This window comes from Daphnia magna, unplaced genomic scaffold (assembly GCF_020631705.1).
Source record: "Daphnia magna isolate NIES unplaced genomic scaffold, ASM2063170v1.1 Dm_contigs571, whole genome shotgun sequence".
Taxonomy (NCBI): domain Eukaryota; kingdom Metazoa; phylum Arthropoda; class Branchiopoda; order Diplostraca; family Daphniidae; genus Daphnia; species Daphnia magna.
In genome coordinates this window covers 5,109-19,448 of record NW_025533407.1, presented here as the reverse complement: position 1 = coordinate 19,448, position 14,340 = coordinate 5,109, and the positions used below count along the sequence as shown (strand labels likewise).

Genomic DNA, 14,340 nt, shown 5'->3' with positions numbered 1-14,340 from the left:
GTTGAAGGAAGGAGTCAGCCATAAAGAAGAAAATAGTTGATCAATTGTTGACGGAAGTTCCGGAAACTTTCAGTGCTTTTCGTCCGATTAGTGCAAGCTCGCAAAATTCAAGTGAAAATGAAATTGCTTGTGTTCCCTTGGATTGCACTGTTGGAGAAATTTTATCCACCAACAACGATGTAAGTCTGCCAAATTCACCTTCATCTTTTGAACAAAGTCCAGATACTCAGGAATTGGAGACTGGCCATGCGGCCCATGCCGATTTTTCAGTAAAGCCAGTGTGTAGCCCAGTAGATCTACAAATCACTGACGAAACTTCAACTTTGACTTTATTTTCTGAAGACCCGGCAAACTGGGATAGAGAAAACGAAAATTTAATTGAACACTTGATTTTGAATCCTCCAAAGAGCAATTTGAACTTAATTTGCCGTTCTAGTTCTAGTACCAGTAGCAAGTTTGGTAACGTGGATGACACCAAAGGTTTGTTTCAAAAGAAGTTTTTTATCGAAGGCTGGTTAACGGTGAAAAGCAATTAAGAGACTGGCTAGTATTTTCACAGAAGAATCAAAGTTTATACTGTTTTCCTTGTTTCTTTTTTGGGAATTGTTATAGGGACAAGTGTGTGTTTAAGACTGCTGTATTGGGGCTCTGCATAGCGGGGATATGCCACTCTAGGTGGCACGGCATCTAGCGGTCAGCGCTAGATACTACAACATCTCCCCCTCGCACACTGATTACACAAACGCATAAATGAATGACACGAACTAACATGCCAAACAAGACAATAAACACAATGAAACGAGCAATGAGACTAGATTACGTTGATGACATGAACAACGTTATGAGAACAAACCATGAGTCGAATGAAACATGGAGAGAAAATTAGTAGGAACGAGAAACACACGGCGAATTAAACAAGCGACCCAACAAACAAGCAACGTAGCGCAAAACAGCCACAATTTGCACCAGTTGAAGCAGTTAGTACAGCGGAAACTGAACTTCGAGACAGACAGTTAACAAGGCTTGAGGTAAGGGCGACCAGAGCGAGTCGATCCAGGACGACGAGGTGCGGCGGCCAACGGAATTGACGCAGTCAGGGGCGACTGGGCAGAGGGCAGCTGGATAGCAGCACGCTGGCCGGCCGAGACGGACGCCGCACGTGGCCTCGCTGGGTTTGCCGGGCTGGGCGCTGGGATGACAACCACTGGCGGAAGCTGTGGCACCATTGACGGTCGACCCAGAGCTACCGGAAATGGCCGGGCAACTTGACCATTCACAGCGCGGGCCGGCGGACCAGGTGGAGACCAAGACAGGGTCGGCAGCAGATGACTAGTAGGGGCGGGGTGATAACCGCGAACAGCAGACGGGATTGCAGCAGCACCGCCACTCTGTTGACCAACGGCCAATCCTGCCGATGGTGAATTGTCAAGATTGATGTCACGGCGCGTCCGACGAAAGGCTCGCCCGTCTGCCAACCGAACGACATAGGAGTCCGGTTCGCTGCAAACAGCTTCAACGGCACCTGGCAACCATATGCCCGAGATGAACGCTCTGACACGTTGACCCACAATGAGCGCCGACACCCGAACATCTGGACGGCCGCCATGATTAAAACAAGCAGTAGCTTGACGACGTTGCAGCTGCCCGTGAACAAATTTGGCGGGTACAAACTGCGGAATTAGCCGATTCTGCAAAAATGGCAAGCTGCCACGAAGGTTGCGGCCTTGTAGTAGCACTGCCGGTGACGGGAGATCGGCTGATATTGGAGTGGACCTAATCGCCGCCAAGGCTTCCCACAGGGACCGGCCACCAGCAAACATTTACACGAGGGTCTTTTTCACTGTTTGGATGTGGCGTTCCACCAGCCCCAACCAGACTGTGCGTACATTGGGCTGGACGTAACGGACCGAATGGCACGGCCTTCACAAAATGCCCGAAACTCGGCGCAATCGAACTGGGAGCCGTTGTCCGACAACACCATTTCTGGAACGCCGAAGTCGCTAAAAATTCTCTCCATCTCGGCGATGACGGACGAAGACGACAACGTGCGCAGCGGAACGCAAGCTGGCCACTTACTATAGGCGTCGACCACCAGGATGTAGTTAACTCCATCATGAAGAAAAATATCAGCCGACACCCACTGGAACGCATGAGCCGGCAGAGGCACCGGACGGAGTGGCGGGGCTGGATTGCGATGACGATGAGCCTGGCAGGTTGAGCAGCTGGCCACCATATTACGAATTTGCTCGTCACACCCGGGCCAATAAACGGCTGACTTTGCTCTCAAAACGCACTTCACTTCTCCGAAATGGCCGTCATGAATGCCTGCTAACACCTCCTGTCGCAGAGAGATTGGGACAACTAAACGGCTGCCATTGAGTAGCAGACCACCAACTTCAGACAAGTGGTGGCGTACTGGCCAGAACGGTTTTACGGCCACCGGACAATGGGCCTTGTGATCAGGCCACCCACGAAGAAGGACTTCTTTTAGGAGACAGAGAGTTGGATCTGCTGCCGTTGCTGCAGCAAACTTGACGCGAGTTGAGTCATGAGGAATTACCAGGTCAAGGACAGCGTGAACCTGCTCCTCACAGTCTTGAGTGATGTCATCAGTAAAAGGCGGGGCGACGGAGCCCGACTAAGCGTGTCGGCAATAAACAGCTCTTTACCCGGCTTGTAGACTAGCTTGAAGTCAAATCTTTGGAGTTGTAGACGCATCCGCTGGATTCTCGCCGGGAACAAGAAGCAATGGGCTTGTCCAGGAGGCCAACCAACGGCTTGTGATCGGTTTCAACCACCACCATTTGGCCATAGACGTACTGCCGGAAGCGCATGAGCCCAAACTGGACCGCCAACAGCTCCTTTTCAATCTGAAAATACCGCTTTTGAGTAACGGTTAATGACGTTGACGAGTACGCGATCGGTTGGTTATTTTGAAGTAACACTGCACCGATTCCGACGGGAGACGCATCAACTGACACGACCAAGGGCAGCGAGTGGTCAAACAATCTTAGCACTGGAAGAGACGACAAGGCACTTTTCAGCTGACTGAGGGCCATCTTTTGGGGTTCCTCCCACACCCACGCTGCGTCTGCTTTGAGTAAGTCACGCAAGGGTCTTGTCAGACCCGCGAGATTTTGGCAGAACTTGTCCAGGTATGTCACCATGCCCAGGAGACGGATGAGATCTGCCGGACAAGTTGGATCAGGCATTTCCACAATTGCTGAAATTTTAAGAGGGTCCGGCTTTAAGGTTCCTTGGCCAATGACATGGCCTAGCCATGGGAGCTCCTGGAGGAAGAATTTGCACTTCTTTAACTGAAGCTTCAAGTCATGGAGACGGCAACGTATAAATACTTGACGAAGGTTGGTGAGAAGTTCCTCCTCCGTTTCACCCGTTACAAGGAAATCGTCAAAGTATATTAGTACACCGGGCAGGTCTCCAAACAAGTCGTTCATCACTTGGAGATAAATTTCAGGGGCTGACTTCAACCCAAACGGCAGCCGGAGGAATCGATAACGGCCTTTCGGAGTGGCCATTCTGCACAGATAGGATGCTGCATCAGACAAAGGAATCTGATAGAAACCAGACGCAGCATCAAGGCTGCAAAAATATCGAGCCTTACCCAGCTTGCTGAACAGCTGTTCGATGGTGGGGACGGCAAAATGTTGACGTTGGATCGCTTTGTTTAGTTCAAATGGGTCCAGACAAATACGGACATCACCGTCTGGTTTTCCCACCACCATCATGCGGCTGACCCACTCAGTTGGCTCTTGCACGGGGGTGAGGATCTTTTCGTTGACCATTTCGTCCAATTTCTTAAAAACGCGACCCTCCAGCCGGTATGGAAGTCGACTGGCTGCACACACAACAGGATCCACGCGATTAGTACCTGACAGCAACCTAATGTCGTGTTCTACAGGTAATTTACCTAATCCCGTGAAGACGTCCATGAATTCCACGACGATTGGTGGCAGTGGAGCTTCAACTGGCGACTGAACAGCATCGACTCGCCGAATCAAGTTTAGTTTGTCGCAAGACGGGAGTCCTAGAAGGGGTGGCTGGCCAGGTTCATCAACCACGACAAAGTCGATAACAAACAAAGCACCTTTGTGAACCACTTTGGCTGTGTGCAATCCTAGCACGCGCAAGAGGCCATCCTGTGAACGATAGCTGCGAACAATGGGCCCAGGGCGAAGACAACGGCGTGTTTTGGGCAGCTGAGCAAACGACTCATACGGCAGAATGTTGCACGTAGCGCCCGAATCAAGCTTGAAGTCAACTTTAACGCCATCTACCGTCACTTCTTGGCGCCACTCAGAATCATTACCAGACGACGTTATGGCATGAGAGACGTAGTAACTTTCTTCAACTGACCGCGGGAGGGCCATTACCGTACCGCCACGATCGACATCACCAATCCAGTACGTCTCCTCCTCCACAGCATGAACTTTGGCCGCGGGGCTTGGTGCTTGACGTGATGACGTCTGGCGGGGTTTTGGCGGATCAGGACAGCAACTTGATACATGGCCGACGACACCGCAATTAAAACACGTAACATTAGCAACACGGCACTGATTTTTTCTGTGCCGACGACCGCAACTGTTGCATTTGGAATACTGCTGGCCATCTATTGAACCTGTCGACTGGGATGAGCGTTGACTCGTTGACGGTTGCTGCTCATTCTGAGCTCTGAATGATGATTCCGGTTTTTTCTCATACTTCCGGCTACCTGGTCGACTCTGAATGGCGTGAGCGGCTTCTGCTGTCGACGATGTGTTGATTTGGCTGAGCTGGGCCTTAGATGACTCACACGCACGCACAATGTCACACGCAGTGTTGAGTAATAAATCTTTTTCAAACAGTAGTTTGTCACGGACTAAAGGATCAGCCACACCGAGCACTATCTGGTCTCGTAAGACCGAATCAACACCAGTTCCATAGCCACACGACTTTACTAAACCGCGGAGATCAATTAACCACGAATCAAACGTTTCACCAGCGAGTTGATGACGACGCAGGAATTTAAAACGTTCAAAAACCTCACTACGTCGGGGCTCAAAATGGGCAGTGAACTTGTCCAACACTGGGGTAATTTTAATGGCATCAGTGGCTGGAGTGAACACAAAAGTATCATAAATTTTGAGGCCTTCACTGCCAAGAAGAGTGATGAGGACGCCTACCATCTGCTCTTCATCCACGTTAGCGCTGGCATTTGTAGCCACCAAGTACCACGAAAAATGTCTACGCCAAATACCCCACTGGGCCGCCAAATCACTGGCCCCAAAAGAAAAAGGTTCTGGAGCTCTCAACGAAGACGACATTTCAATGAAACGGTGCAAGACAACAAGATGCACAAGACAGAGACGGATGCAGCTCAACAACACTTAGGATGCGCTCGATAAAGAAGGATGCAGCTCAATACTCACAGACCACGCGGTTACGACTCAATACCGTCGAGTTGTGAGAGCACACTTCTGACACCATGTTATAGGGACAAGTGTGTGTTTAAGACTGCTGTATTGGGGCTCTGCATAGCGGGGATATGCCACTCTAGGTGGCACGGCATCTAGCGGTCAGCGCTAGATACTACAACAGGAATACAAAAAGTAACTTGGGTCAAAAAACCGGGTTCAACAGCTGGAAGAATCAACATCAGTGCATGAAAAAGCATGAACAATCGACTGATCATCGTTTTGCTGTGACATCTCTTGTAAATCGTAGCGGAACCAAATCAAGAATCGATACTGAGTTTTCAAAGAATTTTTAAATGAGCGAGAGTATTGGCGATCGCTTTTAAAACGAATTGTATCCGTAATAAAATTTTTGTCGTCCAAAAAATTATATTTTTTAAAAAAATCTTTTCTGACCAAATAATTGATCAATTTTGTTCTGCAAAGATTCGTCGTAAATGTTAGAACATAAATAAAGTCAATGAGTAATGAGTTTCCCTGTATGAATTTAAAATATTTTTTTACGGGGGGTTCCAAAGAGGGGAGGGGAGGGGGCCAATGAAGAATGGTGCCCGGGGTCCCCGTCCCTATAGAGACGGCCCTGGGTATAACAGTGTATTCACATTGAATACAAGTATATTTGATGCAGTTTACATATAGAAGTAAAAACTCATGGTATAACAGTGTATTCACATTGAATACAAGTATATTTGATGCTGTTTACATATAGAAGTAAAAACTCATGGTATAACAGTGTATTCACATTGAATACAAGTATATTTGATGCTGTTTACATATAGAAGTAAAAACTCGTGGTATAACAGTGTATTCACATTGAATACAAGTATATTCCATGCAGTTTACGTATAGAAGTATAAACTCGTGGTATAACAGTGTATTCACATTGAATACAACTATATTTCATGCAGTTTACATATAGAAGTAAAAACTCATGGTATAACAGTGTATTCACATTGAATACAAGTATATTCCATGCAGTTTACATATAGAAGTAAAAACTCATGGTATAACAGTGTATTCACATTGAATACAAGTATATTCCATGCAGTTTACATATAGAAGTAAAAACTCATGGTATAACAGTGTATTCACATTGAATACAAGTATATTCCATGCAGTTTACATATAGAAGTAAAAACTCATGGTATAACAGTGTATTCACATTGAATACAAGTATATTTGATGCTGTTTACATATAGAAGTAAAAACTCATGGTATAACAGTGTATTCACATTGAATACAAGTATATTCCATGCAGTTTACATATAGAAGTAAAAACTTATGGTATAACAGTGTATTCACATTGAATACAAGTATATTCCATGCAGTTTACATATAGAAGTAAAAACTCATGGTATAACAGTGTATTCACATTGAATACAAGTATATTCCATGCAGTTTACATATAGAAGTAAAAACTCATCGTATAACAGTGTATTCACATTGAATACAAGTATATTTGATGCTGTTTACATATAGAAGTAAAAACTCATGGTATAACAGTGTATTCACATTGAATACAAGTATATTCCATGCAGGTTACATATAGAAGTAAAAACTCATGGTATAACAGTGTATTCACATTGAATACAAGTATATTCCATGCAGTTTACATATAGAAGTAAAAACTCATGGTATAACAGTGTATTCACATTGAATACAAGTATATTTGATGCTGTTTACATATAGAAGTAAAAACTCATGGTATAACAGTGTATTCACATTGAATACAAGTATATTCCATGCAGTTTACATATAGAAGTAAAAACTCATGGTATAACAGTGTATTCACATTGAATACAAGTATATTTGATGCTGTGTACATATAGAAGTAAAAATTTGTGGTATAACAGTGTATTCACATTGAATACAAGTATATTCGATGCAGTTTACATATAGAAGTGTAAACTCATGGTATAACAGTGTATTCACATTGAATACAAGTATATTCCATGCAGTTTACATATAGAAGTAAAAACTCATGGTATAACAGTGTATTCACATTGAATACAAGTATATTTCATGCAGTTTACATATAGAAGTAAAAACTCATGGTATAACAGTGTATTCACATTGAATACAAGTATATTCCATGCAGTTTACATATAGAAGTAAAAACTGATGGTATAACAGTGTATTCACATTGAATACAAGTATATTTGATGCTGTTTACATATAGAAGTAAAAACTCATGGTATAACAGTGTATTCACATTGAATAACAGTATATTCCATGCAGTTTACATATAGAAGTAAAAACTCATGGTATAACAGTGTATTCACATTGAATACAAGTATATTTGATGCAGTTTACATATAGAAGTAAAAACTCATGGTATAACAGTGTATTCACATTGAATACAAGTATATTCCATGCAGTTTACATATAGAAGTGTAAACTCATGGTATAACAGTGTATTCACATTGAATACAAGTATATTCCATGCAGTTTACATATAGAAATAAAAACTCATGGTATAACAGTGTATTCACATTGAATACAAGTATATTCCATGCAGTTTACATATAGAAGTAAAACTCATGGTATAACAGTGTATTCACATTGAATACAAGTATATTCCATGCAGTTTACATATAGAAGTAAAAACTCATGGTATAACAGTGTATTCACATTGAATACAATTATATTCCTTGCAGTTTTTATATAGAAGTAAAAACTCATGGTATAACAGTGTATTCACATTGAATACAAGTATATTCCATGCAGTTTACATATAGAAGTAAAAACTCATGGTATAACAGTGTATTCACATTGAATACAAGTATATTCCATGCAGTTTACATATAGAAGTAAAAACTGATGGTATAACAGTGTATTCACATTGAATACAAGTATATTTGATGCTGTTTACATATAGAAGTAAAAACTCATGGTATAACAGTGTATTCACATTGAATAAAAGTATATTCCATGCAGCTTATATATAGAAGTAAAAACTCATGGTATAACAGTGTATTCACATTGAATACAAGTATATTTGATGCAGTTTACATATAGAAGTAAAAACTCATGGTATAACAGTGTATTCACATTGAATACAAGTATATTCCATGCAGTTTACATATAGAAGTGTAAACTCATGGTATAACAGTGTATTCACATTGAATACAAGTATATTCCATGCAGTTTACATATAGAAGTAAAAACTCATGGTATAACAGTGTATTCACATTGAATACAAGTATATTCCATGCAGTTTACATATAGAAGTAAAAACTCATGGTATAACAAGTGTATTCACATTGAATACAAGTATATTCCATGCAGTTTACATATAGAAGTAAAAACTCATGGTATAACAGTGTATTCACATTGAATACAAGTATATTCCTTAGCAGTTTACATATAGAAGTAAAAACTCATGGTATAACAGTATAATTGTATTCACATTGAATACAAGTATATTCCATGCAGTTTACATATAGAAGTAAAAACTCATGGTATAACAGTGTATTCACATTGAATACAAGTATATTCCATGCAGTTTACATATATGAAGAAAAAACTCATGGTATAACAGTGTATTCACATTGAATACAAGTATATTTGATGCTGTTTACATATAGAAGTAAAAACTCATGGTATAACAGTGTATTCACATTGAATACAAGTATATTCCATGCAGTTTACATATAGAAGTAAAAACTCATGGTATAACAGTGTATTCACATTGAATACAAGTATATTCCATGCAGTTTACATATAGAAGTAAAAACTCATGGTATAACAGTGTATTCACATTGAATACAAGTATATTCTATGCAGTTTACATATAGAAGTAAAAACTCATGGTATAACAGTGTATTCACATTGAATACAAGTATATTCCATGCAGTTTACATATAGAAGTAAAAACTCATGGTATAACAGTGTATTCACATTGAATACAAGTATATTCCATGCAGTTTACATATAGAAGTAAAAACTCATGGTATAACAGTGTATTCACATTGAATACAAGTATATTCCATGCAGTTTACATATAGAAGTAAAAACTCATGGTATAACAGTGTATTCACATTGAATACAAGTATATTTGATGCTGTTTACATATAGAAGTAAAAACTCATGGTATAACAGTGTATTCACATTGAATACAAGTATATTCCATGCTGTTTACATATAGAAGAAAAACTCATGGTATAACAGTGTATTCACATTGAATACAAGTATATTCCATGCAGTTTACATATAGAAGTAAAAACATTGGTATAACAGTGTATTCACATTGAATACAAGTATATTCTGATGCTTTTTTAATATAGAAGTAAAAACTCATGGTATAACAGTGTATTCACATTGAATACAAGTATATTCCATGCAGTTTACATAATATAGAAGAAAAACTCATGGTATAACAGTGTATTCACATTGAATACAAGTATATTCTGATGCTGTTTACATATAGAAGTAAAAACTCATGGTATAACAGTGTATTCACATTGAATACAAGTATATTCCATGCAGTTTACATATAGAAGTAAAAACTCATGGTATAACAGTGTATTCACATTGAATACAAGTATATTATGCAGTTTACATATAGAAGTAAAAACTCATGGTATAACAGTGTATTCACATTGAATACAAGTATATTCCATGCAGTTTACATATAGAAGTAAAAACTCATGGTATAACAGTGTATTCACATTGAATACAAGTATATTCCATGCAGTTTACATATAGAAGTAAAAACTCATAGGTAAAACAGTGTATTCACATTGAATACAAGTATATTTGATGCAGTTTACATATAGAAGTAAAAACTCATGGTATAACAGTGTATTCACATTGAATACAAGTATATTCCATGCAGTTTATATATAGAAGTAAAAACTCATGGTATAACAGTGTATTCACATTGAATACAAGTACAATATGCCATGCAGTTTACATATAGAAGTAAAAACTCATGGTATAACAGTGTATTCACATTGAATACAAGTATATTTGATGCTATTTACAATAGAAGTAAAAATTCATGGTATAACAGTGTATTCACATTGAATACAAGTATATTCCATGCATGTTTACATATAGAAGTAAAAACTCATGGTATAACAGTGTATTCACATTGAATACAAGTATATTCCATGCAGTTTACATATAGAAGTAAAAACTCATGGTATAACAGTGTATTCACATTGAATACAAGTATATTCCATGCAGTTTACATATAGAAGTAAAAACTCATGGTATAACAGTGTATTCACATTGAATACAAGTATATTCCATGCAGTTTACATATAGAAGTAAAAACTCATGGTATAACAGTGTATTCACATTGAATACAAGTATATTCCATGCAGTTTACATATATAGAAGTAAAAACTCATGGTATAACAGTGTATTCACATTGAATACAAGTATATTCCATGCAGTTTACATATAGAAGTAAAAACTCATGGTATAACAGTGTATTCACATTGAATACAAGTATTCATTTCATGCTGTTTACATATAGAAGTAAAAACTCATGGTATAACAGTGTATTCACATTGAATACAAGTATATTTGATGCAGTTTACATATAGAAGTAAAAACTCATGGTATAACAGTGTATTCACATTGAATACAAGTATATTCCATGCAGTTTACATATAGAAGTAAAAACTCATGGTATAACAGTGTATTCACATTGAATACAAGTATATTCCATGCAGTTTACATATAGAAGTAAAAACCCAATGGTATAACAGTGTATTCACATTGAATACAAGTATATTTGATGCAGTTTACATATAGAAGTAAAAACTCATGGTATAACAGTGTATTCACATTGAATACAAGTATATTCCATGCAGTTTACATATAGAAGTAAAAACTCATGGTATAACAGTGTATTCACATTGAATACAAGTATATTCCATGCAGTTTACATATAGAAGTAAAAACTCATGGTATAACAGTGTATTCACATTGAATACAAGTATATTCCATGCAGTTTACATATAGAAGTAAAAACTCATGGTATAACAGTGTATTCACATTGAATACAAGTATATTCCATGCAGTTTACATATAGAAGTAAAAACTCATGGTATAACAGTGTATTCACATTGAATACAAGTATATTCCATGCAGTTTACATATAGAAGTAAAAACTCATGGTATAACAGTGTATTCACATTGAATACAAGTATATTCCATGCAGTTTACATATAGAAGTAAAAACTCATGGTATAACAGTGTATTCACATTGAATACAAGTATATTCCATGCAGTTTACATATAGAAGTAAAAACTCATGGTATAACAGTGTATTCACATTGAATACAAGTATATTCCATGCAGTTTACATATAGAAGTAAAAACTCATGGTATAACCAGGCCCACCTTTACCCACGGGCCCGGCCGCCCGGGGTCCACAGGTTCAGGGAGGGGCCAATAGGCGCAAAAAAAATTTTTTTAACTAAGACAAAAAAAATGTGAATTAAAAAATTTATTTTTTTCTTTATCGATAATTTAATATGCTCGGCAAGTTATAGAAATATGTAATACAGATTTTATAAATTCAAAAGGGTGAAAGTGAGCAGTAGGCTACTGCAATAGTTACTTCAACATCAGGGTGCTAGGGGGTGCTAAAAGTTATCTTGAGAGCTAGAGCCCTAGAGGGCAAATTTGAAATTATTGAAACAAAAGATCAACACTAATGGGAAGACTCACAGGGATTAGTGATGACTAGTTCGTTGAAAGAAGCGGAGTCAATTCAAGTCAGGTTACTCAGTTTATTGAGTGTCTGTTTGTGTCTTTAGTATTAATACAGAATCTAAAATAAAATAAAAAGGGCTTCAGGAGCCAAGATAAGGAAGGAGTCAGCCATAAAGAAGAAAATAGTTGATCAATTGTTGACGGAAGTCTCGAAACTTTCAGTGCTTTTCGTCCGATTAGTGCAAGCTCAAAATTCAAGTGAAAATGAAATTGCTTGTGTTCCTTGATTGCACTTGTTGGAGAAATTTTATCCACTAACAACGATGTAAGTCTGCCAAATTCACCTTCATCTTTGAACAAAGTCCAGATACTCAGAATTGGAGACCATGCGCTGGCCCATGCCGATTTTTTCAGTAAAGCCAGTGTGTAGCCCAGTAGATCTACAAATCACTGACGAAACTTCAACTTTGACTTTATTTTCTGAAGACCCGGCAAACTGGGATAGAGAAAACGAAAATTTAATTGAACACTTGATTTTGAATCCTCCAAAGAGCAATTTGAACTTAATTTGCCGTTCTAGTTCTAGTACCAGTAGCAAGTTTGGTAACGTGGATGACACCAAAGGTTTGTTTCAAAAGAAGTTTTTTATCGAAGGCTGGTTAACGGTGAAAAGCAATTAAGAGACTGGCTAGTATTTTCACAGAAGAATCAAAGTTTATACTGTTTTCCTTGTTTCTTTTTGGGAATTGTTATAGGGACAAGTGTGTGTTTAAAAGACTGCTGTATTGGGGCTCTGCATAGCGGGGATATGCCACTCCTAGGTGGCACGGCATCTAGCGGTCAGCGCTAGATACTACAACATCTCCCCCTCGCACACTGATTACACAAACGCATAAATGAATGACACGAACTAACATGCCAAACAAGACAATAAACACAATGAAACGAGCAATGAGACTAGATTACGTTATGACATGAACAACGTTATGAGAACAAACCATGAGTCGAATGAAACATGGAGAGAAAATTAGTAGGAACGAGAAACACACGGCGAATTAAACAAGCGACCCAACAAACAAGCAACGTAGCGCAAACAGCCACAATTTGCAACGTTCAAGCAGTTAGTACAGCGGAAACTGAACTTCAGACAGACAGTTAACAAGGCTTGAGGTAAGGGCGACCAGTAGCGAGTCGATCCAGGACGACGAGGTGCGGCGGCCAACGGAATTGACGCAGTCAGGGGCGACTGGGCAGAGGGCAGCTGGATAGCAGCACGCTGGCCGGCCGAGACGGACGCCGCACGTGGCCTCGCTGGGTTTGCCGGGCTGGGCGCTGGGATGACAACCACTGGCGGAAGCTGTGGCACCATTGACGGTCGACCCAGAGCTACCGGGAAATGGCCGGGCAACCTTACCATTACCTACCAGCGCGGGCCGGCGGACCAGGTGGAGACCAAGACAGGGTCGGCAGCAGATGACTAGTAGGAGCGGGGTGATAACCGCGAACGGCAGACGGGATGACCAGCACCGCCACTCTGTTGACCAACTAGGGCCAATCCTCGCCGATGGTGAATTGTCATTAGATTGATGTCACGGCGCGTCCGACGAAAGGCTCGCCCGTCTGCCAACCGAACGACATAGGAGTCCGGTTCGCTGCAAACAGCTTCAACGGCAACCTGGCAACCAGATGCCCGAGATGAACGCCTGGACACGTTGACCCACAATGAGCGCCGACACCCGAACATCTTGACGGCCGCCGCATGATTAAAACAAGCAGTAGCTTGACGACGTTGCAGCTGCCCGTGAACAAATTTGGCGAAAAGTACAAACTGCGGGAATTAGCCAGATTCTGCAAAAATGGCAAAGCTGCCAAAGGTTGCGGCCTTGTAGTAGCACCCGGTGACGTGGAGATCGGCTGATATTGAGTGGACCTAATCGCCGCCAAGGCTTCCCACAGGGACCGGCCGACCAGCAAACATTTACACGAGGGTCTTTTTCACCTGTTTGGATGTGGGTTCCACCAGCCCCAACCAGACTGTGCGTACATTGGGCTGGATGTAACGGACCGAATGGCTGCCAGGCCTTCACAAAATGCCCGAAACTCGGCGCAATCGAACTGGGAGCCGTTGTCCGACAACACCATTTCTGGAACGCCGAAGTCGCTAAAATTCTCTCCATCTCGGCGATGACGGACG

At 40.5% G+C, this 14,340-nt stretch overlaps 3 protein-coding genes across 3 annotated transcripts; all 3 read right to left on the bottom strand.

Moving 5' to 3' along the window:
* Positions 1-1,013: 1,013 nt before the first annotated feature.
* On the bottom strand, positions 1,014-1,820 carry LOC123469329. Its single transcript, XM_045168139.1, has one exon. The coding sequence runs from the start codon at positions 1,818-1,820 to the stop codon at positions 1,014-1,016; it is 807 nt and encodes a 268-aa protein (XP_045024074.1).
* A 17-nt stretch (positions 1,821-1,837) lies between these two features.
* LOC123469328 (uncharacterized protein K02A2.6-like) lies at positions 1,838-2,233 on the bottom strand. Its single transcript, XM_045168138.1, has one exon. The coding sequence runs from the start codon at positions 2,231-2,233 to the stop codon at positions 1,838-1,840; it is 396 nt and encodes a 131-aa protein (XP_045024073.1).
* Positions 2,234-3,561: 1,328 nt separating this feature from the next.
* On the bottom strand, positions 3,562-5,324 carry LOC123469327. Its single transcript, XM_045168137.1, has 3 exons — positions 3,932-5,324; positions 3,626-3,859; positions 3,562-3,575 (listed from the first exon to the last, which is right to left on the bottom strand). Exons 1-3 carry the CDS (start codon positions 5,322-5,324, stop codon positions 3,562-3,564), a joined length of 1,641 nt encoding a protein of 546 aa, XP_045024072.1.
* Between the last annotated feature and the right edge of the window lie 9,016 nt (positions 5,325-14,340).